This window comes from Camelus bactrianus, chromosome 15 (genome assembly GCF_048773025.1).
Source record: "Camelus bactrianus isolate YW-2024 breed Bactrian camel chromosome 15, ASM4877302v1, whole genome shotgun sequence".
NCBI lineage: Eukaryota > Metazoa > Chordata > Mammalia > Artiodactyla > Camelidae > Camelus > Camelus bactrianus.
In genome coordinates, this window is record NC_133553.1 from 67,448,908 (window position 1) to 67,474,772 (window position 25,865).

Sequence of the window (25,865 nt, forward strand, 5' to 3'; positions counted from 1 at the left end):
GCCCTTGCTGCTTCTCCCTGCGTTAGGGTCCTTGGGGCTGAGTTTTAGGGTTTTGGTTTTTTTTTTATATAGATTTATAAGATTATAAGTGTGCAGCCCATGCTCACAAGCCTTTTCCAGTGCTGGTAGGCCCCTGACCCAGTGGGTATCAGGCCGCCATGAGTCAAATCAGGAGATGGCTGTGGGCCCAAAGGGGCAGGACCTGTTGGCCATGCCCAGGCCCACAACTGACCCCTCCCTGGGGCCTGAAGGAGCCCACCTTCACTGAGCTTATGAGAAACAAACATGTCTGTGCCCACAGGAGAGCGTCCCACCGAAGGGGAGTGGGTGGCAAAACTGTGGCGTCCACAGGATCTCTCTGCAGCCCTCACCTCCACCTTCTGGGCCCTTTCTTCCTTTGTTGGCCACTGTGGGCTTCCGCCAGCCCTGTCCTCCCCAAACGCTCCCTCTCCACCTCTCTCTATGAAATTGCCTCTGTCCCTTGCCCATCCCCTTGCTGTCCAGAGGGAAAATGATCTGAAAAACTAATGCGTGTTAAATGTCAGATGTTAAAGACTAAGAAGAGCACGGAGGTGACCACCCCTGGGCACTGTCATTGTCAAAGTGGACTCGGGAGGAGTCAGCGTCTTAACCGCAGGGTGGACGTCATAACTGCAGAGGGTGGGACTGCCTAGGGGCAGAGGGCTCAGTTCCAGCATCTCTCACGTTGGACCCCACCCCCTCTGCCTGTTTGACCTTCCTGCCCTGGACAGACACCAGCCAGAGGGGCTGGAGGGAAGGCATTTCCAGAGTTTCAGCTGGAAAGGCTCAGAAGCTATGAGTTTCCCAGGTGGTCCCCAGAAGTCTCCCACTGACTTGAAGTCATGGTCCTGGGGGTCCTGTCAACCAGGAAGCTGGTGGCAAAGAGAAAACAAATCATGTCCTCTCTGGCCATCAAGCTGGCCTCATTCCTCCCACAGCCACTCAAGGTGAAGGCAAAGAGGGAGGGCTGGGTGGCCAGAGTGTAAGAGCCAAGACTCCTTCATGCTTGGGCTGCCGGAGGCTGGGGATGAGGCCTGGTGTCCAGCAAACCTGGGCTCACTTCTCTGACCCCTCAGCTCCCCTTAAGTCAAAGTTTCCACCCATCAAGAGATGTCTTAGGGGTCAAGTCATTGCCTGTTTCTTCCCATCTACAAAAGGCTTGGTTGGTCCCTGGGGTTAGCCAACGTTGAGTGTCCTCATCTGCAGACTAGGGGAGTGTTGGGTCATTTCCTTCAGTCTCTTAAACGCTGGGAAAATTTTTATAAATTTAGCACCCACTCCGCAGCACTCTGAATGGGGGGGGCGGTGAGTGAGAGCGGAAACCACTGCCTGTGAGTATGCATGGGTGTCTCCTGTCCCCCTCACTGACCAGCTGAAAAACAAATTCATGAAGAAGATCCCCAAGGACTCAGAAGCCTCCAATGTGCTAGTGGGTGAGGTGGACTTCCTGGACCAGCCGTTCATCGCCTTCGTGCGTCTCATCCAGTCTGCCATGCTGGGAGGAGTGACCGAGGTCCCTGTCCCCACCAGGTGAGATCCCTTGAAACCTGCCCACCACACCCACCCTTGGGTGGCCATCTGTCCGTGCACTCAGCCAGCAGTGCTGTTGGAGACACCCCTAAAATGAAGACGAAAAATTAGGGAATTGGCCAGGGAGGACAGTCTGACTCGGGAAGAGTTTAGAGCGTTTATTTAAGATAATCATAAAAAAGAAGCAGCCAACAGCTGGGCGAGATGCTGTTGAGGGGGCTCTGGGACACCAGAGTGCAGGGAGGGTGCTCAGGCGGGAGTGAAGAGGAATGTCTCCCAAAGCACATACGGGATTCAGAGGCGGGAAGGGACATGGTTATGGCCAGTTAAAAAGTGAAGAGTGCATATTATTTAGGGCCAGAAAATCCTTCTCTTCATCCGCTTCTATTTGTCCTTCTCCCTTGCTTCCTCCTTCTTCCTGGCAGATTTTTGTTCATACTGCTGGGACCTTCTGGGAGAGCAAAATCCTACAATGAAATTGGCAGAGCCATTGCAACCCTCATGGTAGATGACGTAAGTGCACGTGCTCCTGAATGTCATGGCTCCTGCATCAAACACTGCATGCATTCACTCATCCAACAGGCACGTTTGAGCACCTGTTGTGTGCCAGGTCCTGTGCAGAATGTGAGGACTGTAAGAATGAGGGGATAGTTACTGCCCTTTAAGAGCACCAGTCAAATGGGAGAGACAGGCCTATAATCCTAGTGTGAACCAGGTGCTGACTGCCCACGTAGTCAGGGGGCCCTTTACACATGAGGGGGCTTTAAAGCTAAGGATGAGCAGGAGTTAGGTAGACCCAGCCCAAGCCTAGGAGGCAGGCATTCCAGGCAAAGAGAACAGGGGCCAAGGCTCGGAGACGGAGAAGCTGGATGGAAGTGGTTTGATGTGGACTCAGTGTAAGATCTGTAAAGTCAGGAAACACTCTGGAGACAGTGTGAGATGATGCAGCCTGGCCCTCCAAAGATAAAGGGCTAGGATGTTACCAACAGATTTGAAATATCTGAGCTTCGCCAACTGGGCTCTGCACAGGCCTCCTAACGCACTTGCTCCGTGGGAAACTGAGGGCAGAAAGGTTAAGTAACGCAACCCAAGTTGTCCAGCTGGTGCACCAGACCTGGCCTGCAGGTCCGCGAGGGGACCCAAGGCCTGCTGTTCCCACTGCACCGTATTTCACCTGCCGCGCTCTGTTCTCATCTCAGAAACTCAGAGCAGGTTGGCAGCAGGGGCAATGGTCCAAAGTGATTTTCTATGGAAGTGTATGTGGTGAGCCTCCCGGGAGGTGGATGAGCGCAGACCTGTCTCCTCTCCTGTCTCTCGCTGCCAGCTCTTCAGCGACGTGGCCTACAAAGCCCGGAATCGGGAGGACCTGATCGCCGGGATCGATGAGTTTCTGGACGAGGTCATCGTGCTTCCCCCTGGAGAGTGGGACCCAAATATCCGAATCGAGCCACCCAAGAAGGTCCCTTCCGCCGACAAGAGGTGTGTGTGAACGAAGGGGCGGCAAGCGGAGAAGTGGTTCGGAGGGACCTTTCAGTCTGTCTGTTTCTTTTTTTGGATTTGAAAGTTGTCAGCATACAGGGTTTTATACTTTTTTGTCCCAGTTTCATTTTATTTCTCTAAGGAAAAAAAACAGAAGCAAATATGCTGACTGTGCACATCTGTAAAATCTGAGTGACCTGTGTCACTGCATTGTCCTCTGTATTTTCAAGACAGCTGATGACTTGAATTGGCGAGGTAAGGGGTGCTGAGCTATTCCCCGGGCTGGAGCCCCAATGTTCCCTGTCCCCTTTCTCCTTCCAGGAAATCCGTGTTCTCCCCGACTGAGCTAGGCCAGATGAACGGCTCTGTTGGGGGAGGCGGTGGAGGGGCCGCAGGGGGCGGCGGCGGAGGCGGAGGCGGAGGCGGCGGCGGCGGCGGCGGCAGCGGGGCCGCCGGAGGCAGCAGCGGGGATGACGGAGAGATGCCCGCGGTGCACGAGATCGGGGAAGAGCTCATCTGGACAGGAAGGTGCCCGCTCTAGGCCTGTCGGTGACGCCAGCTGGCTTAGATTTCTCTTCTTCTCACCCACCCTTTAGGAACCCGCTCCCTTTCCCGCTGTCTGCAGCGCCCCCTCCCGGCCGGGGCGTCTGGCCACCGCTCTTCCTCCCCGCCCCTCAAAGCCCCTGCTGGATCCCGCGAAAGAGTTGCCTGGGGGGAGGGGGAAGGGAGAACCCGCGCTCCAATGGGGGGAACCCAGGCTTTTCTCAGGGCTCCCTTCCAGGGATGCCAAAATGAAGTATTTACAAATTGGTTGGCTTAAACCGCAGAAATGGATTCTCTTGCAGTTCGGGAGTCCAGAAGTTCCAAATCAGGCAGGGCAGGCTCCCTCTGGGACTCTGGGTGGAATCCTTCCTCGCCTCTCCCCAGCTCCTGGTGGTGGCAGGCAGCCCTTGGGGTTCCGTGGCTTGTCGCTGCCTCACGCTCATCCCTGCCCGTGCTACCACACGGTGTTCTCGCTGTGTCTCTGCCTTCCTATAGCGTTTCCTCTCCTTATGAGAACACCAGTCATGGATCAGGGCCCCCTCGAATGACCTCATCTTAACTTGTTTTCACGTACAAAGACCCTGTTTCCAAATAAGGTCAAAAGCACAGGTTTGGAATTTTGATGTATCTTTTTGGGGGACACAATTCCATCCATAACAGTAACTTTTGAAATTTTTTGCACCTTATGTTTCCTAGTCAATCCCCACCCCCCACTTTTTTTTTAAAAGAAAACAAGAGAAATTTTTCCTGCCTTGGGTTTCTTTGCCAGCTCTTGGAATAACTTGGGTTGATCTAAATTTAGGAAAGGACATGATCCTGAAAGCTCTGTGTAAATCATGGCTTTGAGAAGGGAGTCATGTTTTGCATGCCCTTGGCTCTCCAGCAGCCACTGGTTCCCAAGTGGAGGCAACTCCACTCACCCCTGCCCCCATCCTCACCCAGGAGACATTTGACAATGTCCAGACACATTTTTGTTTGCACGACTCGACAGGAGATGCTGCTGGTCTCTAGAGGAGAGGGACCAGGGATGCTGCTCAGCATTCTAAAATCCAGGAGGACTTCCTCCCCACAGCAAAGGCTGATCCAGTCCAAAGTGTCAATAGTACCAAGGTTGACAATCCCTACTCCATGCTAAGCACGCATCAGGAGCTATGGAGACTAGCATCCCCGATAAACACTCTCCCTAAACCTAAAATTCCCCACTCGTTTGTTCCACGAAACCAAGTAACCAGTTAAAAGGTTCAGAATCTGCCTTTGATGAATCTGTTATAAACCAGGATGTCTCCGTCTCCGGAAGTTGGACACACCTGTGTTTACCAAGCACAGGTACACTGCAGGTGATCAGGGACATGAGGATGGCCATCTGTGGACCCCAGGATTTCCATTCCCCGTGGAATGTTGGGTTGACCTCAAGATATATTCCCACAAGGGCTTCCCTCTCCCACCCAGGCTGTCTATGACCACTCTTCCCAGTGGGGATGGTGCCAATCACAATCCTCCAGTCTAAAAAGAGAATTGTCCCCTGGTCTTAAATGTTCTGGTGGAACGATCCCTTTCCCCTCCCCCGCTAGTCAATTTCCCTTCCTCACCCAAGACTCTGTAGCCCTGGTGTCAGTAGCCCTGGCCCTGCCCTGGTGTCTGTGGTGAGAAAGTAGTCTCTGGGCCTGTCTCAAGCAGGTTCTTCGGTGGCCTGTGTCTGGATGTCAAGAGGAAGCTGCCCTGGTTCCCCAGTGACTTCTACGATGGCTTTCACATTCAGTCCATCTCTGCCATCTTATTCATCTACCTTGGCTGCATCACCAACGCAATCACCTTTGGTGGGCTTCTGGGGGATGCCACTGACAATTACCAGGTGTGTGCAAACAGGGGCCATGAGTGCAAAGCTCAGAAAAGCCTGCTGCCACCAAAGGGTGGTAAGGAGTTCATCCCGTAATCCCAAAACTGCGGTCTGGGTTTCGTCTACCATCCAGGTTCAGACCATCGCTTTTGGTAATCCTTTACCCTTCAAAAAATAATAACAAGCTGACATAATTAAAAGATCTAAATCTATATCATGTTGCTAGAGACGAAATTTAAAGATGATGTAAAAAGATCAGATGTTTATGGGGAATCATCTGCTTTGTTATTTGAAACTTTTCCCACTGATGCTTCAGTGAATTTAATCAACCCAATTAATCGAGTTGCTAATGGTGGAAACTTCTTCCCATAGTTTTTTTAAAAAAACTAACCTTAAATTCTTAGCTTGAAGTTGAGATATTTTAGAAAGATAATAAGCCACTACCATGGCAACAACACAGGTCTCCCTGGGGAAAATAAGGGTCTTCTCCAATGGGGTCTTCAGGATAGAATCACTAGAAAGCTTAGATCACCAAGGTGAAGACCCATTTTTCCAGATAAACTGAGATGAATGCCTGTCTCCAGCCCACACCAATCTGGTTCAATACCCAGCTGCCTCCTGGACATGTCCATGTAGCTGCCCTTTGGGATATCCCAGCTCACAGGGACATTATCTTCCCTCTAAACCTGCTGTTCCTCCCTGCCAATGAGCAATGATACTGTGGTTGACCCAGCTATTCACACATCATCCTTGGCTCATAAACCCCAGCTTCCGCGAGTAGACCGCATAACATGGTCCTGCTTGCCTCTCAAGCCTCATCTCCCTGTGTTCCCTTTCTCAGATTCCTGCCCTCCTCATTCGTTCTGCTTTCTGGTTCCCATCCACCCTGATCATCTTTCAGTTCTTCAAAGGCATGCTGCCTTCCAGCTCCAGCCTCTGTAAACACTGTTCCCTCTTCCTGAGACATCCTTTCTCATCACTCCCCTTACCCTGTTCTCCTTGTCAAGTCCCTGCTTGATTCTGGGGCCTCAGCTTCCATGTATCTGCCTCTTGGGAGGCTTCCCTGATTGTGCCTTCACTCCTACTGTGCTCTCCTATGACACCCTCACCTTATCCCAGCTTACCACACCCTTGACAGTGGTTCTTAACAAGAGACGACTTTGACCCCTAGGAGACATTGGGTAACGTCTAGAGAGAGCTTGAACTGTTATAACTGGGAGGTGAGGTGATGTTGCTGGCATCTTGTGTGTAGAGGCCAGGAACACTGCTAAACGTGCTACAATGCACAAGACAGCCGTCCACCGCAGAGAATTACCTAGCCTGAAATGTCAGTGGTGCTGAGGTTGAAGAACTCTACTGTATGGAAATTGCCAAGTTACTTGTCTGTTTCTTGCACTAGATGTGTGGTCTTGTTGACTCGTGGGTCCTCGGTATCTAGCACAGTGCTGATACATAGTAGGCCCTTAATGGATTTTGAGTGAATGAATGGACTGACCTCTAAGAGCACCTAACATGTTTGAATGAATAAATAACTGGCTGGACGAGTGGGCTGTCCTTTGGGAGTAGAAGGGGCATGGAACAAACACAACCGTTGGCGGCCCTGTTTTCTAGGCCCAAGGGTGCCAGATGGAAGTCATGTAGGAAGTGAAATTAGAGAGAATGTGATGCTGGCAATTGTGGGGAGTTGTGGAGTCAGAGTTGGGGAGCAGAACTTGGGGAGGAGAGGGCCTAGAATAAAGGGTGAGCGCTGTGGCCTGGGCCCTTGGGAGATAACTGGGTTCTGGCCTGTCTGAGAGGCCCCTTCTTGCGCCTCTGCTGAGCCTCGCACTCCTCTTGCCCCCAGGGAGTGATGGAGAGTTTCCTGGGCACCGCCATGTCTGGCGCCTTGTTCTGCCTCTTCTCGGGGCAGCCTCTTATCATCCTCAGCAGCACAGGGCCCATCCTCATCTTCGAGAAGCTCCTCTTCGACTTCAGCAAGTAGGTGCCCCTCGGTACTCCCGAGCCTGCTGTCACACCTGGGGAGTATGGGAGGCCAGGGTAGGGGCAGAGCCCCACGGGGAGGCAGGGGTGAAAGCTGTCTTTACCTATAGGAGGCCCTGCCACATGGTCCCTCCTGACTCCCTCTGCTCCCTGCCACCTTAGTGCATGTTAGCACGGCCCAGACAGAGAAATCCAGGCAGGACAAGAGGAAAGAATTCGCGCCACTCTGCTCATTAGCAACTATGACTTGAAACTCAATGCAGTGAATAGAGTCTGAAGCTGGAGGCTGGAAGGCTGCAGCCTGACTCAGGCAGCTCTGGGCTCAGCTGACTCGCCTATAGCATGAGCCCATTTCTGAGGCCTGCTCCAGCTCTGTCATTCTGAAATTCCCTGTTTGTCATTCACCCTGGGTGTTTGTTACCAAATACATAAGAACTGAAGTGTGTGAGCATCTTCCCGCCACCCCATGAGATCCTTCCCCAGAATTCTCAAAGACCAGACAACCCCACCCCGAAATTGTCCCTGTCCCCAGTCCTCTTGAAGTTCCTAGGAGGGTATCTGTGCCACAGGAGGGGCAGATGAGCCACTCAGGGTGGGTCTGGGGAGCCGAGCACAATCAAGAGCCCTGGGCTGGAGGCCCTTCACTTCCCTCTGCCTTCCAGAGGCAATGGCCTGGACTACATGGAGTTCCGCCTCTGGATTGGCCTACACTCAGCCGTCCAGTGCCTTATCCTGGTGGCCACAGATGCCAGCTTTATCATCAAGTATATCACCCGCTTCACTGAGGAGGGTTTCTCCACCCTCATCAGCTTCATCTTCATCTACGATGCCATCAAGAAGATGATCGGTGCCTTCAAGTACTACCCCATCAACATGAACTTTAAGCCTGACTCCATCACCACCTACAAATGCGAGTGCGTCGCCCCGGATACAGGTGACCGGTAACCCCAGAGGTACCCTGGGCCCTCACCCACCACCCTTTCCCCCCACCCCATCCCCCAGCTCTCTGCTCAAAGGCAGGAGAATAAGCCTGCTTTGGGGGGGCTGTTCAGCCAAGGGCTTATTGCCCCAAAGGGTCAAATACATCTTAAACCAGTTTTTGGAAGGAAACCAAGGGGACAGGAGCTTTAATGAGTGTCACAATACCAGAGCCCAGGGTTATAATCAGGAGGGAGCAGTGGTAGTGATACCCCAGGTAGGGATGAAGCCATGCTTTACCTCAGTGTAGGGTGATGTGGAGGCCACACCTGTCAGGAAGGCTGCTCAGGGTTCCTGCTCCAGGCCAGAGGTAGATCTGATGGGGCCTAAAGTCCCTCCCAGCTCCCTGAGTGCATGACGTGTGAGCTCTCCCTGACATACCACTGCCAATGTGTTCACACCAGAGGGATGAAGACCTCAACAGATGGGGATGTGTCCAGGGTGGAGGGCTGGTCAGGCTGGAAGAGGGCCTGGTAATCATGTCATTGAAGAATGGTTGGAGAACCTGGGGTTATTCAACCTCTTAGAGAGGTGAGAGAGGACTGTCATGTCACAGAGGGGCTGGATTCACCCTGTGTAACTGTAAGAAGCAGAGCAAGGGCTGAGGGGCAAAAGCTCCAGGAAGCCAGATGCTGGCTGAATTCAAGGAAATACTTACAGTGGTGGGAGCAACCATCCTGAAAGGTATTGGCCCCCTCGAGTGGTAGCAAGCTGCTTGGACACTACCTGGATGTCCACCTGCCAAAGGTATTGTAAGAACAATTCTGGCTCTGGGTGGGAGGCTGAATCAACCAACTGGTCAATGTGGCAATACTCAGTGCCATCCCTGTGGTTTCATTCTGACCAAAAAGTGTCATCTGTAAAGTTAGGGCTTCCCATAGATGAACCACCGGTTTCCTTCATGGTCATAATCATGCCCCTAAGAGCTTTCAGTGGGATGTGCCCAGGGTGCCCAGGATGCTATGGTACAGGGGTTGGAGAGCTGTCCACGTTACCTGCTCCCACCACCAGGCTGGACTCACAGAGCAAACAGGTCCAGAGACCCCCAAGGTCACACCAAACCTGTCTCCCTAGCTATAAAGAGGGCTGTCAGTGCTGGCCCTGCCAGTCTCATGGAACACTTGTGAGGTTTTCATGTCTATCCTCAGATTGGGTTGGAGTTTGGCATAAGTAGATTCTGTGCCATTCAGCACCTAAATACATACTATTGATAAAATATTGATAATAAGTCAACCAAAAATATATGTTGCACAATTATTGTGCAGCTACTTTAGACCTCGTAAAGGTAAATGTAGTTTTGATTGTGCCCTTCCACCCTCTGTCACTGAATTTGTAAAGCTGTTGAGACTTAATTTTTTTCTTTCTTTTTATTTCTGTCATTAATTTTGAGTTATTCCGTTATAATCCAGCACAAGACGAAGCTGTCCTTTGTCCTGGGCCAGAACATGCTGCTTGCTCAGGGGGCTGAGGAATCCTATGTGCCATGTCTTGTTGTCACCCTCCAGAGCAAATCCCGTCTCTGTGGGCCAAGCTGCATCCATCAGGGCACTCCCGTTTTCTGCTCAGACCCTCTGGCCTGAGGAGCCACTGTGCTGAACACAGATGTTCCCACAAACATGGCTTTTGGAAGTACATGTCCCTTGATCTCTTTCAGAAATGGTCCACATTCTGGAGGCATAGGTGGAGCTTTGGCCATTTTGAGAATCATTTGTCCGCAAGACAAACCAAGGAGAGGGGTGCCCAAGGGGCAGGGGATGTACACATAAGAGCATATAAGGTAGGATTTGAGGACCATAAAAAAATCCACCTGCCTCTAAGTAGCATCTCCTCTGGCCTCACCCAGGTGCCTAATGTCACCTCCTTCTGTTGGGTCATACTGTTGCCGTGGTTCTCAAAGTGGGGTCCCCGGTAGCAGCATCCACCTATCTGGGAACTCGTTAGAAATGCACATTCTCAGGCCCCACCGCAGACCTGCTGAATCAGGACTCGGGTAGAGTTGGCTGTCTATGGACAAACCTCCCAGGTGATTCTCACGCATGCTTAAGTTTAAGAACGACCGCTCTGTTCAACCCAGTCATTATTAGCAACCAACCCTAGTGAGATTCGATTGTCAGTTTCTTCATGGAGAGCTTTGATTAGGAGACCAAGAAAAGGAAAATTCGAGATGTTCTGGAGACTGGAGAGGGGGCTGCTGACTGAGGAAGCTCTCCTCCCCGGTCCGCGGGCCACTTGCTTACTAACTGCTCCGTAACCCTAGTGTTACTGCAGTTTGATTACAGCGCACTGTCACTCTGTGTCACTCGCTGTCATAAGAGCTTGTTTGGGGGCACTCCTTTTAACTTCATCTTGTTTCCATTGTAACTGATTTGTATTCTGTTTATGGCTGCTGCACACACTGACTGGGCTGCTTTCAATCCCAAGTGAGTACCGCTTTGTAAACACTAGAATTTTTCAATATTTGATACTTGGACACTTTCTGGGAGTTTTCATGCTACAGTTCTTCCTTCTTCAGCTCAAAGTGGCTTTCAGATAAACCCTACAGAGTTCTCCTTATGAAAGAGTGGCTAAGTCTAAGCAGAAGACGGCAAGGGGATGTCTGGTCCGGCGACCTTGGGCAGTGGAAGGGCGTCTGCCCTCGCCAGGCTCGGGCGCTGGCCGGCAGTCCTGTAGCATCTGCGTGGGGAGCCCCGAGCAGCCTTCTTGCCCCGCTTCTCTGCTCCGCTGTTACTTGTGCATCGTGTTCCTTTGGTCTCCAGTGTGAGAAAAAGCAGCGGATAGATGGCCCTGATTTCTCTTAAGTGAAGCGTTCTTCAAAATAATTGTAACAGCGGAGAGTATATAGCTCAAGGGGTAGAGCACATGCTTAGCATGCATGAGGCCCTGGGTTCGATCCCCAGTACCTCCTCCAAAAACAGATAAACCTAATTACCTCCCCCGTGCCCCCACCAAAGTAAAAAATAAGTAAGTAATATAATAGTAAATGAAACATTTAATTAAACAAAAAGAATAATTATAACAAATCTCTGAGTTTGTAGACCTTCCCTGGGTCAAGACCGAATTCCTTAGCCACTCCCAGCCCCACTGGCCCGGAAGTGAGCCACACAGAAGGACCCTGTGATCTATTGTCCTGTGACAGTGTGTTGGAGGTTAAAGGAAGCTTCAAGAATGGCTTCTTCTTCCCTCTGGGTTCCTAACCACAGCCAGCAGGAGCCAAACGAGGCCTGCAATGCATTTCAGGTTACTGCCAGCAAACTGACTGGGCCTCCTCCCTCCCTCCTCAAATCGGCTGCGGAGGAAGAGCTTAGCCTTCACTTGGAGGAGGAAGGCAAGGAGGAGCTGGCCACGTGGTGCCGGAGCAAAAGAGAGGGCAACCAGCGGCTCTCCAAAGCTGCCTTTGCCATGAATGGCCGCAGCCCCCAGGGAGGGGATTTCAGTTCCTCTCAACTCGTCTCATGGCCCCTGAAGGGCACCCTCCTCTGCTCCACTTACACAGGGACACTGAGGCTGGGGCAGGGGCACGCAGACAAGGGGTGCGGAGTAAACAGCTGAGAGCAGCATCTTTGGGTTTCTGATTCTCCTTCAGATCCTGGGCACAAGTTCAATTTTCCTCAGCTTGCATTTAAGGGGCAAATTAGGGAAGATAACCTACAAGTTCTTACAGGCCCAGATGACCTGAAAAAAAAAAAAAAAGCACATATGGACAGAGCAGGAGAGAAGGGAGGTGTATATGAGGGGAGCCGCGTAGGGAAGGAAGCTTGCTGTGTAGAGTGCGGAGGTGCACCCGCCTGGGATGTAGGGAAAATGGCTCCTCCAAGTGCAAGTTGTGTGACCTTGGGCGATGGGCAGGTTACTTAGCCTCTCTGGGCCTCAGTTACCTCATCTTTAAAAGGGGGAGACTTCTTAGGGATTTAGGAACTTAGCAAGGTGACGTGTGTAAGGGTTTGGGCACAGTGCAGGGCAAAGAGTAAGTTCTTTGAAAATGTTCTTTAAGTCTAAGAACGCAGACATCGGTCAAGTGGCTGGTGGGGATTCACGAGGCACATTATTCACCAACTGTGTTAGTGTTTTGTCTTGGCGACAGATTCCTTACTTCAGCTTTTAAAGCCAGCCCTTCTGCATCAGGCAGGAGCTGTCCTAACCGGGCCCAGCTAGTCTGTCCGAGCCGTGGCCCGGGCTCCCTCCCACAGCCCTGCCCTCCCGGGGCCAGGTGAGGAGAGCTGCTGCCCTCACAGTGAGAGCCAGTCCTTGGCGCTAAGGAACTGGATGGAGATGGGGAAGGGGCGTCCGGGGGTGTCACAGGCTGCTGACCCTGCCCCATGCCCTGTGCTCCTCCACAGCGAATACATCTTCATTCAATGCTTCAGCCACGCTGCCACCAAACACCAACACTTCTCTGGTAAGTCCTCTCTTATGCCAGACATTCGAGAGCTTTTGTTTGTGGGGACAGAGAAGAATGGGGAGACCAAGACCATCTTGTTGTGACCCAGACTGACAGAGGTCAGCCCCACTGCACACCAGGGTCACCTGCAGAGCTGTGTAAATGCAGATTTTTATTTTAAGAGTATGCTGTCAAAATCCCATTTTGTGTCATTCTATTCAATCCATGTGCATAAATCTTGCCCTCCTGCATACACACACACACACACACACACACACACGCACACATCCACAGGACGGGAGGCAGAGGTGAGGAATGCTAAGCAGGGCTGTACAAAGCTGTCCACAGTTTCCCATCCATCTTTCTGCCTTCTTCCTTACCTTTCCACTTAGGACTCCCAGTTCCTACCAAAGCGATGCTACTTCCCAGCCCGGGAAGGTTTACTAAGGCTCCCCCCTACTCTGAAGCTGCCCTGTCCTTTGCACTCATGAGTCCCCGTGGGCCCCGGCTCTGCTCTGCCTTTTCCAGTCATGACGCACAGTGGCCCTCAGGAGACAGCGCCTAGACTAAGTGGCACTGACGACGGTGGGAACTCCGAAACCAGGGGAAGGGTAGCACCTGGGCAGCCTTGAGGGGAGACTCGGGGACTTCAGTGTCCCTAAGGTCGCTCCTTAGGTTACCCCTGCACAGGCAGCTGACTGCTCAGTGGCCATTTAACCTAAGATTTTTCAAATATCTGATTTTGAGGGAGGGAAGATGGAATCAGTCAGTGCCTGTGTCTGAATACTTACTACGTGTAAGGGGTTGTGTGTGTGCGCTGTAAGGGCTCCAAAGACAGCTAAGACACAGATGTGGCCCCTCCCCTCCCACCTGCTTGTAATGTGCGTGTGGGAGGTTAACCTGAAGGGTAAGGGGCAGCACAAGTAGAGTCAAACACAGGTCAAATGCATCCGTCCAGCGGTGGAGGCACAGTGTACCCTGCAGATGGGAGAGGAGCGCCTCCTAGAGGAAGCAGAACACGATGTGGGCTTGAAGGTTGGGAAATTTGGTTCCATAGAGACAAGCACAATCCAGGCTGAGGGACCAGCATAGACAGAAGGGCACAAGAGGAAAAGCAGGAAAAGTGTTCTGAGGAATGGGTGGACCAGTCCTGCCGAGACAGAGGGAGGGTGGGGCATCACACAGGGAAGTCACGAGAGAGAAGCCAGGGTGGAGACGCTGGCAGACACGGCGGCGATGGAGGCTTCAGTGACTGAGGGAGGCAGCTGATGGTCAGTAGATGCTGTGGCTGTCTCTTCTTGTCTGATCTTCATCTCCGATCCTGAGCTTTTCCACAGCATGGTGGTCTCAGAGTTCCAAGAGGGTGAGAGCGAAAGCTGCAAGGCTTCTTGGGGTCTGGGCTCAGAACCTCTCAAAGCCACTGCCTCCCCAATCTATTGGTCTATTGGTCTATTGGTCTAAGCAGGCCTAGGGCCAGCCCAGATTCAAAGAGGTAAAGAAATAGACTTCACCTTTTGATGGGAGTGCTGTTGATGTCACATTGCAAAGGAATGTGGACACAAGGAGCCATTCATTGGGGACCATTATTATATCAAAGTACCACACTTCTTTTAATGCACACATATGTTATGGCTGCTTGCAAGCATCTGTTTACTTCATTATGAAAGTTCCAGAATATTTGCACATTAATTTTTCAAATTATATATTAAATTTTATTATACATTTCTCTCCTTTTATTATACTTAGAAAATATATCTATGAAAATACATATGTGAATATACATATATGAATGGATGTACATATATACTTAGGAACATATATATAGGACTATATACAGAAATATGCATATGTAGAAATACATATTATGTATATTAGTTATATATATACATATATATATATATGTATGTGTATATGTATATATAATTCTTTTGTTTGCCCTGGCTTTTAAGCATCTGGGACACCAAAGGGCAGGTGACTGACCCAAGAGAGTCTGATAAGGGTGGGGTGTGAGCCCCAATATGTAAAAGGCTGTGCATAGGTGAAGGAAGGGGGAGGGTAAATGTGAGACACGAAGGAGGTGCAGACAGGGCCCATGGTTGATTGGCTGGGATGGGAGCCAATCCTGGGCTGAGGACGGAGTCCCACCCTCTGCGCTTTTCCCCCTCACTCACAAAGCAGAACATCCTAGAACACAACGAAGAAACACATGTCAGCTCCTAATCTTCCCCAGGAGCCTCCTGCTTGTCATTCCTTGAAACAGCTTGTCCCCAAGAATGTCATTCTGTTGCTGGGGGGCCACCATGGGCAGGAGGGCTGGGGCCCCTCTGAGGGTGGGAGGGGTGTAGGGGCTGCCTGGGGACTGTGGAGGGAGGGACTCACAACTGACCTGCCAGGAAGGCCCTGACCATTTCTCTCCTGTCTTGGTCCCCAAGTACAACCCCCTTAACCTCACAGCGCTGGACTGGTCCCTGCTGAGCAAAAAGGAGTGTTTGAACTATGGTGGGCGCCTACTCGGGAACTCCTGCCAGTTTATCCCAGACCTGGCACTCATGTCCTTCATCCTTTTCTTCGGGACATACTCCATGACCCTGACCCTGAAGAAGTTCAAATTCAGCCGCTATTTCCCTACCAAGGTATGTTCAGCCTTCAGTTAAGATGGAGCCTACGGACAGACAGCTCACAGGGAAGCCCCCTCGGGGAGTCTGAGAGGGTGCTGGTCCATCTGCTGGGATGGACACCGCATCAGCTCTGGCTCGCTGAGGTTTTTTCACATTAAGAGCACAGACTTTGGAGTCAGAGAGAACTGGGTTCCCTTGTTGTCAAGGCCCCACAGCAGCGCTCGGTATTGTCAGACTTTTATCTTCAGCCTTTCTGTGTAGTAGTATACTGTGGATTTTTTTTCCCATTTTATTTCCCCAATGACTAATGAAGTTGAAAATCTTATCATGTGTTTATTGGCCGTATGGCCATCTGACTTTCTTCTTCTAAGTGCCAGTTTAAATCTGTTAACACGTTTTCAACGGGGTTGCTTGTCTTTTTCTTTCTGATTTGCAGTTCTTTACGTATTCCAGATAGAAACCGTTTTTGTGATCATATGTGTTACAAATATCTTCTCCTGCTCTACGACTGGCCTTTTTACTCGCTTAATGGTATCTTTTGATTAATAGGGATTCTTAGTTTTGCTGTAATCAAATATATCAAATTTTTCCTCAAGGAAAATATTAGATAGAAGATATTCTCCTATGTTATCTTTTAAAAGCTTCGTTGCTTTTCCTTTCATGTTAGCTCTCTAATCCACCAGAAGTACTTTTGACATATAGTAAGAGACAGAGTGTGTTTCTTTGTTTTTTATTTAGATAGCCAGTTGTTTCAGCGCTTTTTTTAAAAAAGACCATCTTTTTGACCATGGTTTCCAGGGGTTTGGGGGGAGGGAGGGAGGGAGGAATGAATAGATGGAGCACAAGGGATTTTTAGGGCAATGAAATTATTCTGCGTGATACTATAGTGGTGGCTACATGTCATTGCGCATTTGTCAAAATCCATAGACTGTACAACATCAACAGTGAACCCTAATGTAAACCATGGACTTTGGTTGATCATAATGTGTCCATGTTGGTTCATCGATTGTACCAAATATGCCACACTGATGAGGGATGGTGAGGGTAGCGGAGTGTATATGTGTGGGTGGGGAGGGCGATGTGGGAACTCTGTATTTTCTGCTCAATTCTGCTGTCAAGCTGAAACTGCTGTAAAAAAAAAAAAAAGTCTATTAATTTAAAAAACGAAGAGAAAAAAGAAAAAAGAGATCATCTTTTCCCCACTGCTCTGCAGTGCTTCCCTTGCCATATGTCAAATGTTCACATATGATGGGATCTGTTTCTAGGTTCTTTATTCTGTTTCACTGGTTTATTCGTATGCCAGTTTCACAGCATTCATTTCTAAAACTGATAATAAGTCTGTATATCTTATAAGCCAAACTTTCCGTATTTGTCCTTCTTTTTCGTTGATGCCTTGGCCCTTTGCATTTCCACATACATTTTAGAATCATCTTAAATTTCACCAAAATAAAAACTTGTGTTGGAATTCGGATAGAATTATATTGACTCTAAATATCAATCTGGGGAGAATTTACTCCTTTCAAATTCTGAGTCTTCTGATCCATAAATATGGTATACCTTGCCATTTATTTAGGTGTTTGTTTCTCTCCATAATGTTTTATAGGTTTTGGTCTTGAGGTGCACATTTTCTATTAGATTTATTCCTAGGTACTTGATTTTGTCTAACCTATTGAAAATGCTAACCGTTATTTTAATTTTCTGTTATGTGGCTAGAATAAAGTGTTTGTTAATCAAACAGTATTTGCATATGTGAGCAACAGGTATGAAATGGCGCACTCGGAAGAATTTTAGCAACTCTCTTCTACCATAAATCCCACGAGCACTCTCCCAGAGCCATCGTAAATAAATATTACTACTACTATCAATAATGATGAAGATGAAGAAATCTTTGATATGAATAATTGAATTTTTTCCAATATTTTGTGAAGACCAACCAAAAGGCTCTTTAGGAAGCTTTACAGTATACAAACTGAGTGAAAAATAGTGTACTTGTAACACAAATGCATCCTCAAGACTGAATGGGTGCACTGTTATTTCTTAAAGTAGGAGGGAATTCACAGCTCTTTATTACATCCATCTTTATGTTAGGCTGGACCATGTGAAATTACCTCTATTTGACAATTTTTACCTGCCAAAAATGGCAAATCCGTATGGTTTAATGTAATAATTTTTTGATCCAGATGCTAGGACTATGGTAAAAAAGCCAATGTAAACCTAGCACACTGCTTGGCTCTGCTGTGACCAATATTTTATATAATCGTAATAATGGAAAGCTGCTACTGGTTTTCAACTTTTAGAATCAAATTCTAGATAAAACACAGAAGACATGTTCACAGAAGATGAGCATTCTCAGCTTTGACAATGTACAGCTCGCAGTGAGGAGTCACAAGATGGAAAGGGGTGAGGGGGAGAAGGATGGGGAGGACAGGACAGCAAGCCTGAGGGAGAATGAGAGATATTGGTAAAAGTTCGTGGAAAAGAGATTTAATTATGTAACTTGAAAGCGCAAAGGAAAACCCATAGGAGTTTAAAAATAACTGTCAAAAGAAAAATGCCATACGATATCACTTACATGTGGAGTCTAAAAAAAAAAAGACACAAATGAACTACTTATTATTTAAAACTTGGATGATTGATTTCTTGAATATGTGTAACTATATTTGACTGTCCTTTATTATTGGATTACTGCATTCTGTTGATTCTTGTAAATAAGTAAAAATAAAAATAACTCTCAAAGATTGGGAATGAGGAGAGGGCAGGAGGGATAGTGCAAGTAAGCTAAATCTTTATCAACAGACAGTGCCTTAAATTAGTAGATCAGAACAGAGAAATATAACATATTAGTTAATAACCCAGGGGAAGCCACCCAAACAACTAAAGTCAAGTAGATGGAATGGGTGTATCTGGAAGGGGGGACCAGAGTGAGGAAAAGTGAGGAAGGGGACTATGCTTTTTACATTATGTGGGGTTTTAATTGATTATATATGTTGATTAACAATTTTAAAGGGGAGTAGGGGGTACAGGGAATGAATTAAATGTGCTGTCATCTGCCCTCGTGCTCCCTAGCCTCTTCCCCCGTTGTTCTCTGGAATTTGCTATCTCTGAAGAGATACAGAAAAGATGGCAAGATAGAAGGTGAGGTCTAAAACCTGGCCTAGGGTGGGCCTCCTAAAACAGGGAAGCAAGAGGTGGAGGACTTAGTGGACAGAAGGTCTGAGAAGGAGCCACGGGTCCCCAGCAGAGTTGGGGGCCTCGCTCCTGGCCCAGGTACCAGTGCGACAATCTGTCACACGTTTTTTGAAGCTAGGATTTCCTTCAGAGTTCAGCCCTTACCCTCACTACCCCGATGGGTGACCCAGTTCAGTCTGTCACCCCAGAAAATGTCTTCAGCAATGGCGGCCATGCCACATGAATAACAACAATCCCCACTTTTTTTTTTGAAAGCGAAATTCTTTTACTAAGTCAACAAATATTAACTGATCATTTACTTTGCGCCGTGCTCTGTACTAACTACTAGATATTGAATGCCGAGTGACATAAACACGGTCCCTGCTCTGGTGGAGAACACACTTTAAAGGGGAATGAGTCCCACTTTGACTAATACATGCCAAGCCCTCTGAATGTGTCACAGCTCACATGTGCCTATGAGGCAGGTGCTGTCATGCCTCCATTTTACAGAGGAGGAAACTGAGGCCCCAAGGTCACCCAGCTGGCAAGAGCAGAACCAGGATTTGAACCTGGGTCTTCTGACTCGGGAGCTTAGGCTCTTAACAGCTCTCCTCTGGGCAGGCGCTTGTCTGACTTGCTCATCTCTTTTTTTTTGCAGGTTCGGGCCCTGGTAGCCGACTTTTCCATCATCTTCTCCATCCTGCTGTTCTGTGGAATTGACGCCTGTTTCGGCCTGGCAACCCCCAAGCTGCTCGTGCCCAGCGTCATCAAGGTCTGCCCCCAGCGCCTGCCCTGGCGTTCTCTCTGCCTGCCCACCCGCTGCAGATCCTTCCCCTCTAAGCTGATCAAACTTTGATATATTCAGCCAAGCCACCCTGTGGGTTCTCTGTGTGTGCTACACCCTTCCTCACACAGCCTGCCTGGGGGCAGTCCTTTGAGATGCTGGTTTGGGGATATATTCACGATGATATAGTCCTGCTGTGTAGCCACAGGATGGGGAAGGTGCTGGAATCCACCCTCCAGCCCAGCTGAAGCCCTTGATTTCCACTTCTGGGTCTACCATTCCCTCACTGCTGGCAGTCTCCAAGTTGGGCCACCTGGGATCTGTTGAAAATGATCCTTTAAAACAGGGATCCTCAAAGTGTGCCCCCCAGACGAGCATCACACCATCTAACGGGAACTTGTTAGGAATGCAGATTCTCAGCCCCACCCCAAACCTATGGAATCAGGAAGGCTGGGGCTGGGGCTCAGTGCTCTGCATTTTAATAAGCCCTCCAGGAGATTCTGGGGGCTGCTTAAGTTTGAGAACTACTGCTTGAGAAATTTCCCTTTAGTCCAGAGATGGTGCTGTTTGCTTGTAGCTACCCTTGAGCTCTGCTCCCTCACTGGAACACCACCGTCTAAACTAGACTGGGAGGTACGGGTTCTCCAACTGACCCTCCCTGCCTTTGAGGGGTTGACCTTTGTAATATTATTTCTGCTTAAACATCCCATAAAACTCATGTTGGCCTTGAAATTTAAAGTACATCTTTCTTTTAAATAAAACAAAAGATAAACTTCAGCCCAGCTCCCACAAGGATAATCCCTTATCCTCAATATGCAAGCCTGAATTACTGGTCTTGTTTTACAGACAATTCTATAATGCTCCCCGGACAGGTGACTCGGAGGAGAGGCAGAAAGCGTCAGGCACTGGGCCCATCAATTTCTTTATTCTTGACTGTTGGGCCTCATTTCTTTTCTTGTTAACATAGTTTGCAATTAGTGACCACAAGCTGCATCCCAGTGCCCTCTGATTCGGCACCTCCCTATCTCCCACACAATCCCCGGGGCAGCTGCAACAAAACATCTCCTTTGCTCTGCACACACCACGCCCTTCCCAAGTCTGTGCCTGCCGGGATCTCCTTAAAGTTACAGGTCTTTAAGGAAAAAGACTACACTTGAAAAGTACCCCAGGTGGGGAAACGGCGGGAAGGCTGGGAGAGTGGGCCGGACCGCAGGTGCCCTGGGACAGGGGAGAGAGGAAAGGGCCCTCTCCGTTTGCTCCGCTCAGCCCACGCGGCCTGACCGAGGCTGGTTCGTGGCCCCCTTTGGGAAGAACCCGTGGTGGGTGTACCTGGCGAGCATCCTGCCCGCCTTGCTGGTGACCATCCTGATCTTCATGGACCAGCAGATTACGGCCGTCATAGTCAACCGGAAGGAGAACAAGCTGAGGGTAAGGCTGGTGCTGGAAGCAGGGGCACAACCTCTTTCTTTCCACAAAGTTGGACGGAATGAAGGAGAGAGGTGGTGCTTCTTTCAAAATTTGGGGTCATTTGTGAAGCGAAATATGGGGGCAGAAGACTGGAGTTCAGGGTGTGGGCAGAGGGGAATGTGACCTCCAGATGTGGGTAAGGCCAGCAGGGCCAGGGGAGGCTCCAAGGACCAGGGCCAAGCCCAGGGTTGGCCCCTGCACTTCTCCCACAGTGACCCTCCTGCTCTGCATCCCCTGACAGTGAACTTGGGCGTCTGAGCAGATCCCAACAAGAGGATTTTGACCAGGACCGCAAGGCAGAGGAGCATCCTCAGCCTTCCTGCCCTCCCTGCCCTGGGGTCTGAGGAGACCCAGGCTGCCCTCTCCCCCATCCCGATCTGGACCACTCTAGGCTTGATCTAAGCTTGTCCCACCTGGGGCCTCTCGTTCAGGAACTGCAGAGACACTGTGGCCGCTAGGCAGGATACCTTCTTCCCAGGGACCCAAACCCAGGGCCTTTCCCAACCTGAATACCCATCTCCTCCCTTGCCCTGGGGTCGGTGCGGCCTGACCGCATCAGGGTGGCAGCCCCGTCGAAGTGCTGCCTAGAAGGGCAAGGGGAGCCCTCAAGCCGTGTTCCACAAGCAGCTGCCTCGGGGAGAGCTCTGTCCGCCCGCCGCGGAAGGTGGCTGGGAACAGGCTCCCGAGACAGCTTCCCCCCTCCCACTGTCCCCTGCAGAAGGCTGCTGGCTACCACCTGGACCTGTTCTGGGTGGGCATCCTCATGGCTCTGTGCTCCTTCATGGGGCTCCCCTGGTATGTGGCTGCCACGGTCATCTCCATTGCCCACATCGACAGCCTCAAGATGGAGACGGAGACCAGTGCCCCTGGGGAGCAGCCACAATTCCTGGGGGTCAGGTAGGTGGAGGGCAGGGCCTGGGGGCCACCTGAGCGAGAGTGGTCAGGTCGGGGGTCGGGGAAGCCGGTTTTTCTTACCATCAAGGCCTCTGGGTGAATAGGGCTCCTCTGACTGCCCAGGAACCTTAGGGCTAGAAGTGATATCCTTGAAGGGAGGGAAGCAGGAGACAGCAATTCAGTTCTAAGTGGTGCTTTTTTCTTAACAGATTCCAAGCAGCGCACCCCCATACACTCACCTCTCACCTAGGGAGGCCACTCAAGCATTCCCACGGAGCCCCTTCTGACCTGTCCCTCTGTCTCCTCTTCAAGACTCCCTAGCCATGCCAACCCCCAACATTTCCAAGTGAGGGTTCAGGTCCTGCTCAGTCTCCATTCCTCCAGAAAGCCTTTCCAGGACCACTCCCACCCCCAGGCTGTGGCCCAGGGCCTGTCACTTCTGTGGCTTTGCTCGCCCCCCCTCTTACACCGATGTCAGGTCCCTGACCTGTTTCAGGCAGAGAAGCTCGCCTTCCACCTCTGAGGACCTCTGGGCTGAGTCCACATCAGACGTTGGCATTTTCATATACGGCTGTCCTAAGCGCTGTGCCCCGCTGCCTCGGGGTCCGTGGGCTGCCCAGCTGGCCCTGCGCAAGGGTTTTCCGTGATCAGGGTAGGGTCCCCTTCCAGACCTTTGAGCCCCAGATGGCTGGGCCCAAGCAATCCGCCCCAGAGCCCCCAAGCTCCCACCAGGGTTGTCCTGGGTCTGGGCACTCCAGAAAACATACCTGCCTCCAGCCCCTGCTCCCTGCTCTGCCAGCGGCCATGCCCTCTTCCCCCAAATCCTCATCGGTCATGTCGCACAAACGCGGGGGCTTATTACAGTCGAAGGGCGGGGATCATAAGGACATCACATGCCACTTTGTCCTCACAACAGCCCCTGAGGTGGCGCCACGAGCTACGTTCTACTGGTGCTGACGACGTTTAGGGCCTTGCCTGATGCTATATGGCAGAGCCAGGATTCAGCCCAAGTTGGTCTGGCCCAGGCATCTCTCTGTTAGCCACTGCACTGGATGGCCTCCTGAATGCACCTGTCAAACGCCCTCACCTCAGTGCAAGTTCCCTCTCTTCCCATGTGCCAGCCAGCTGGTCTTCCAGTCCTGGTTTTCCGTCCGGAATGGGGCAGCGGGCAGGGGCCAGGGCCTTGACCACAACCTCCAGCTGCCCAGAGAGGGCTGGAACGGTTGTGAAGCATCTCCCAGTCCATGCTGACCACGTTCTCTTCTCTGCCAGGGAACAGAGAGTGACGGGCACCATCGTCTTCATCCTGACAGGGATCTCCGTCTTCCTGGCTCCCATCCTGAAGGTGAGACTCTGCACCTGAGGAAGCACTGGCCTGATGCCTCGCAGGTGGGAAGAGGGCTCCCGTGTGTCCCCTAAAAAGGCAGGGGATCCTATTAGGCCAAAGAGATGTTTGGTCACCATTACTGTTTTCTGTGATATTGTGTCTTTTACTAAAAGCACCGGCCAATCCTCACTGCTCTTCCCCAGCCCTCCCAGGGGGCCACCCTCACCTTTCTGGAGGTCATTCTTTTCTCAGGAAGTTCCATCAAGTTCCATCCTTGCTTCGATCAGGAGCTTCCCGAGCTGGTTGTGTTTCCATGTTGTGGTTGAGGGCTTGCTAGAGGCCTCCTTGCTCACCTATTTTTCTGAAATTTAAAACTTACAGGAGGAGGCTTCTGTCACTATTCTTGGGGCCTGTTTTCTGCCCCTCCGTCTTGCACGACTTGGGCACGTGAGTGACTTTTCTCACTGTTTGAAGCTCCTCTTGCTCCTGTGCCTGCAGATCAGCTGGAAGAGATGGGTTCAAACAGGGGTGCATTTGGAGCCTGCGTCCCCTAGAACAGTCTCTCCACTCCAGACACGCATCTGCTCTGGGGGCCAGAACACAATACCACCAACTGAGGGGCGTAAACAATGGACGTTTATTTCCGCTCAGTTCCAGGGGCAGATCTTGGCGTGGGCAAGTTCGGGTGCTTCCGAGGCCTCTCTCCCAGGCTCGTGGGCGGCGCTCCTCCTCACAAGGTCTTTCCTGTGTGTGTGCACAGGTCTGCGTCCCGACCCCCTGCTCTTAAAAGAACACCGGTCATATTGAATTAGGCTTCACCCATATGACCTCGTTTTTACCTTAATTACCTCTTTAAAAGACCTATATCCAAATTCAGTCACATTGTAATGGACTTTAACATAGGGATTTTGCGGGGACAGGGCGGGTGGGTGGGATGGGGACCAATTCAATGGTCCTCCCCTTAATGCCTGTGAAAGACTTTCTTTTCTTGGATGAAGCTTACTTGTAGTTGCCCAATTTTTTGCAGATCCCCACCACCACCACCGAATACCCCAGAACAGCTCATTCAGGGCTGACTAACGAGCTATGATCTTAACTGATTTGTTTAGTTTAACTGTGCGAATTACTTCCGGCTTGAGAACTGGTGCTGGGCACAACCAAACAGTAGGTTTGAGGGGGGATTTTTTTTTAAGGGTTGGTTACATTTTCCAGGAAACAGAATACATACAAGTGGGCAGGCATTTTGTTTATTTAAAAGGGTATTTTAAATGGCCAGGGAATAGTTACTTTTGCAGAGCAGGTCCAGCCTGCCTGTCAGTCCTGCTACTGTGTAACAGCCAAGCGTGCCTGTAAAAACACTCCAGCCACAGAACAGGCACTTCGGGGGCCAGGAGTTCCTGTGCAGAGCTTGCCTCCCTGTGAGACAGAAGCCGGCCTCGGGCAGCCCAGGCCCGTTGCCCCAGCTGTGGGGCTCAGTCCTTTCCCACAAGCTCTTGTTGGTATTTGGATAGAACACAAAGCAGTTAGAACATTCCACTAGTTTCCTTCCTTCTGTTCTGTTTGCATTGTGGTCAGTTATCTTACAGACACATTTGTTACATTTTCTAGGGTTTTGCACTCCTGTTTGACATACCTGATATTAGCAAATTTTTGGTTTTGCCCTAACAGTGCCTGTCTTCTTAATAGAAATAGCGTGGCCACAACGTGTACTTAACGTTACTGAAATGCAGAATGCTGCATATAAGATTCGACTCTGCTAAGGCCTTTGATGGTCATCCTTTAGACGGTGTGTGGTCACATCACTCTTTCTTCCGTGGGATGTAACAGTCTTCTATTTTAAGCAGTAACGGAAACTCCTTTCTGCTGCAGTTTCTGGCACAAATGTTAACTTTTCCAAGCTATGGTCTGTATTTTTGTATTAATTTATGCAATTAATTTAGAAAAGATAAACGGGCTCATTTGCAACAACGTGGATGGACCTAGAGATTATCATAGTAAGTGGAGTCAGAGAAAACAAATATCATATGACATCACTTACATATGGAATCTAAAAAACAATGGCACAAATGAACTTTTACACAATAGAGACTTACAGACATAAAAAACAAACTTACGGTTGCCAGGGATGGGGGGGTGAAGGGAGGGTTAAATTGGGAGTTTGGGATTGGCTGATACAAACTACTATGTACCAAATAGGTAAACAACAAGGGCCTACTATATATGTACAGCACAGGGAACTACATTCAATGGCTTGTAGTAACCTGTAATGAAAAATATATATATATATGTATATTTATATATATAAAATTGTGTATATATATATAAAATTGAATCACTATACTGTACACCAGAAACTAACACAACATTATGAATGAGCTATACTTCAATTTTTAAAAAGTTTTAAAGATAAATAAATAAATGGGCTCTATAAACAGATTAAGTTGCCAGATATGAGAAAATGTTCATTACTGCTTTGGCTGTCATGCAAAACTTTATGGGGCCACCAAATGCTCTGATATTGTCTTTGCCTTCAACCACAAAAGGATCTGAAAAATCTGCCTGCTCATGTTTTTCTACAATGAGTGGAAAAAATATATAATCAATTTATTTAACCACAAATTAATCTATTTGATAAATTTTATAGCCAGGAAGACATATAAATTTTTACTGAACGTAAGGTTTAAGATTTCTGGTTTGATTATATCAAGGCTTTCAAAATTGTTAGGTGGTTAAAGCATTATCACTAGCTGACAGCAGTACTACGTACTGGATTGGTTTTAGGTTATTATTATTTAAGAGATATTTGGTATAGCCAGTTCAAGAACTTAATCCAGACCCGAGGTCCTAGATTTAATCCCAGA

At 49.6% G+C, this 25,865-nt stretch overlaps 1 protein-coding gene across 3 annotated transcripts in view; it reads left to right on the forward strand.

The window, feature by feature from the left end:
* SLC4A5 (solute carrier family 4 member 5) overlaps positions 1-25,865 on the forward strand; it is a 79,050-nt gene that overhangs the window by 40,010 nt on the left and 13,175 nt on the right. For 2 of the 3 annotated variants that reach the window (XM_074341345.1, XM_074341347.1), the window contains 13 exons: positions 1,394-1,551; positions 1,977-2,064; positions 2,876-3,030; positions 3,352-3,558; positions 5,251-5,425; positions 7,254-7,387; positions 8,053-8,324; positions 12,706-12,764; positions 15,179-15,379; positions 19,191-19,304; positions 20,583-20,744; positions 21,502-21,680; positions 22,950-23,022. In XM_074341345.1, coding sequence (XP_074197446.1) covers positions 1,394-1,551; positions 1,977-2,064; positions 2,876-3,030; positions 3,352-3,558; positions 5,251-5,425; positions 7,254-7,387; positions 8,053-8,324; positions 12,706-12,764; positions 15,179-15,379; positions 19,191-19,304; positions 20,583-20,744; positions 21,502-21,680; positions 22,950-23,022 — 1,977 coding nt within the window. The remainder of the gene's footprint in view (positions 1-1,393; positions 1,552-1,976; positions 2,065-2,875; positions 3,031-3,351; positions 3,559-5,250; positions 5,426-7,253; positions 7,388-8,052; positions 8,325-12,705; positions 12,765-15,178; positions 15,380-19,190; positions 19,305-20,582; positions 20,745-21,501; positions 21,681-22,949; positions 23,023-25,865) is intronic. The other variant, XM_074341346.1, reaches the window with a different exon arrangement.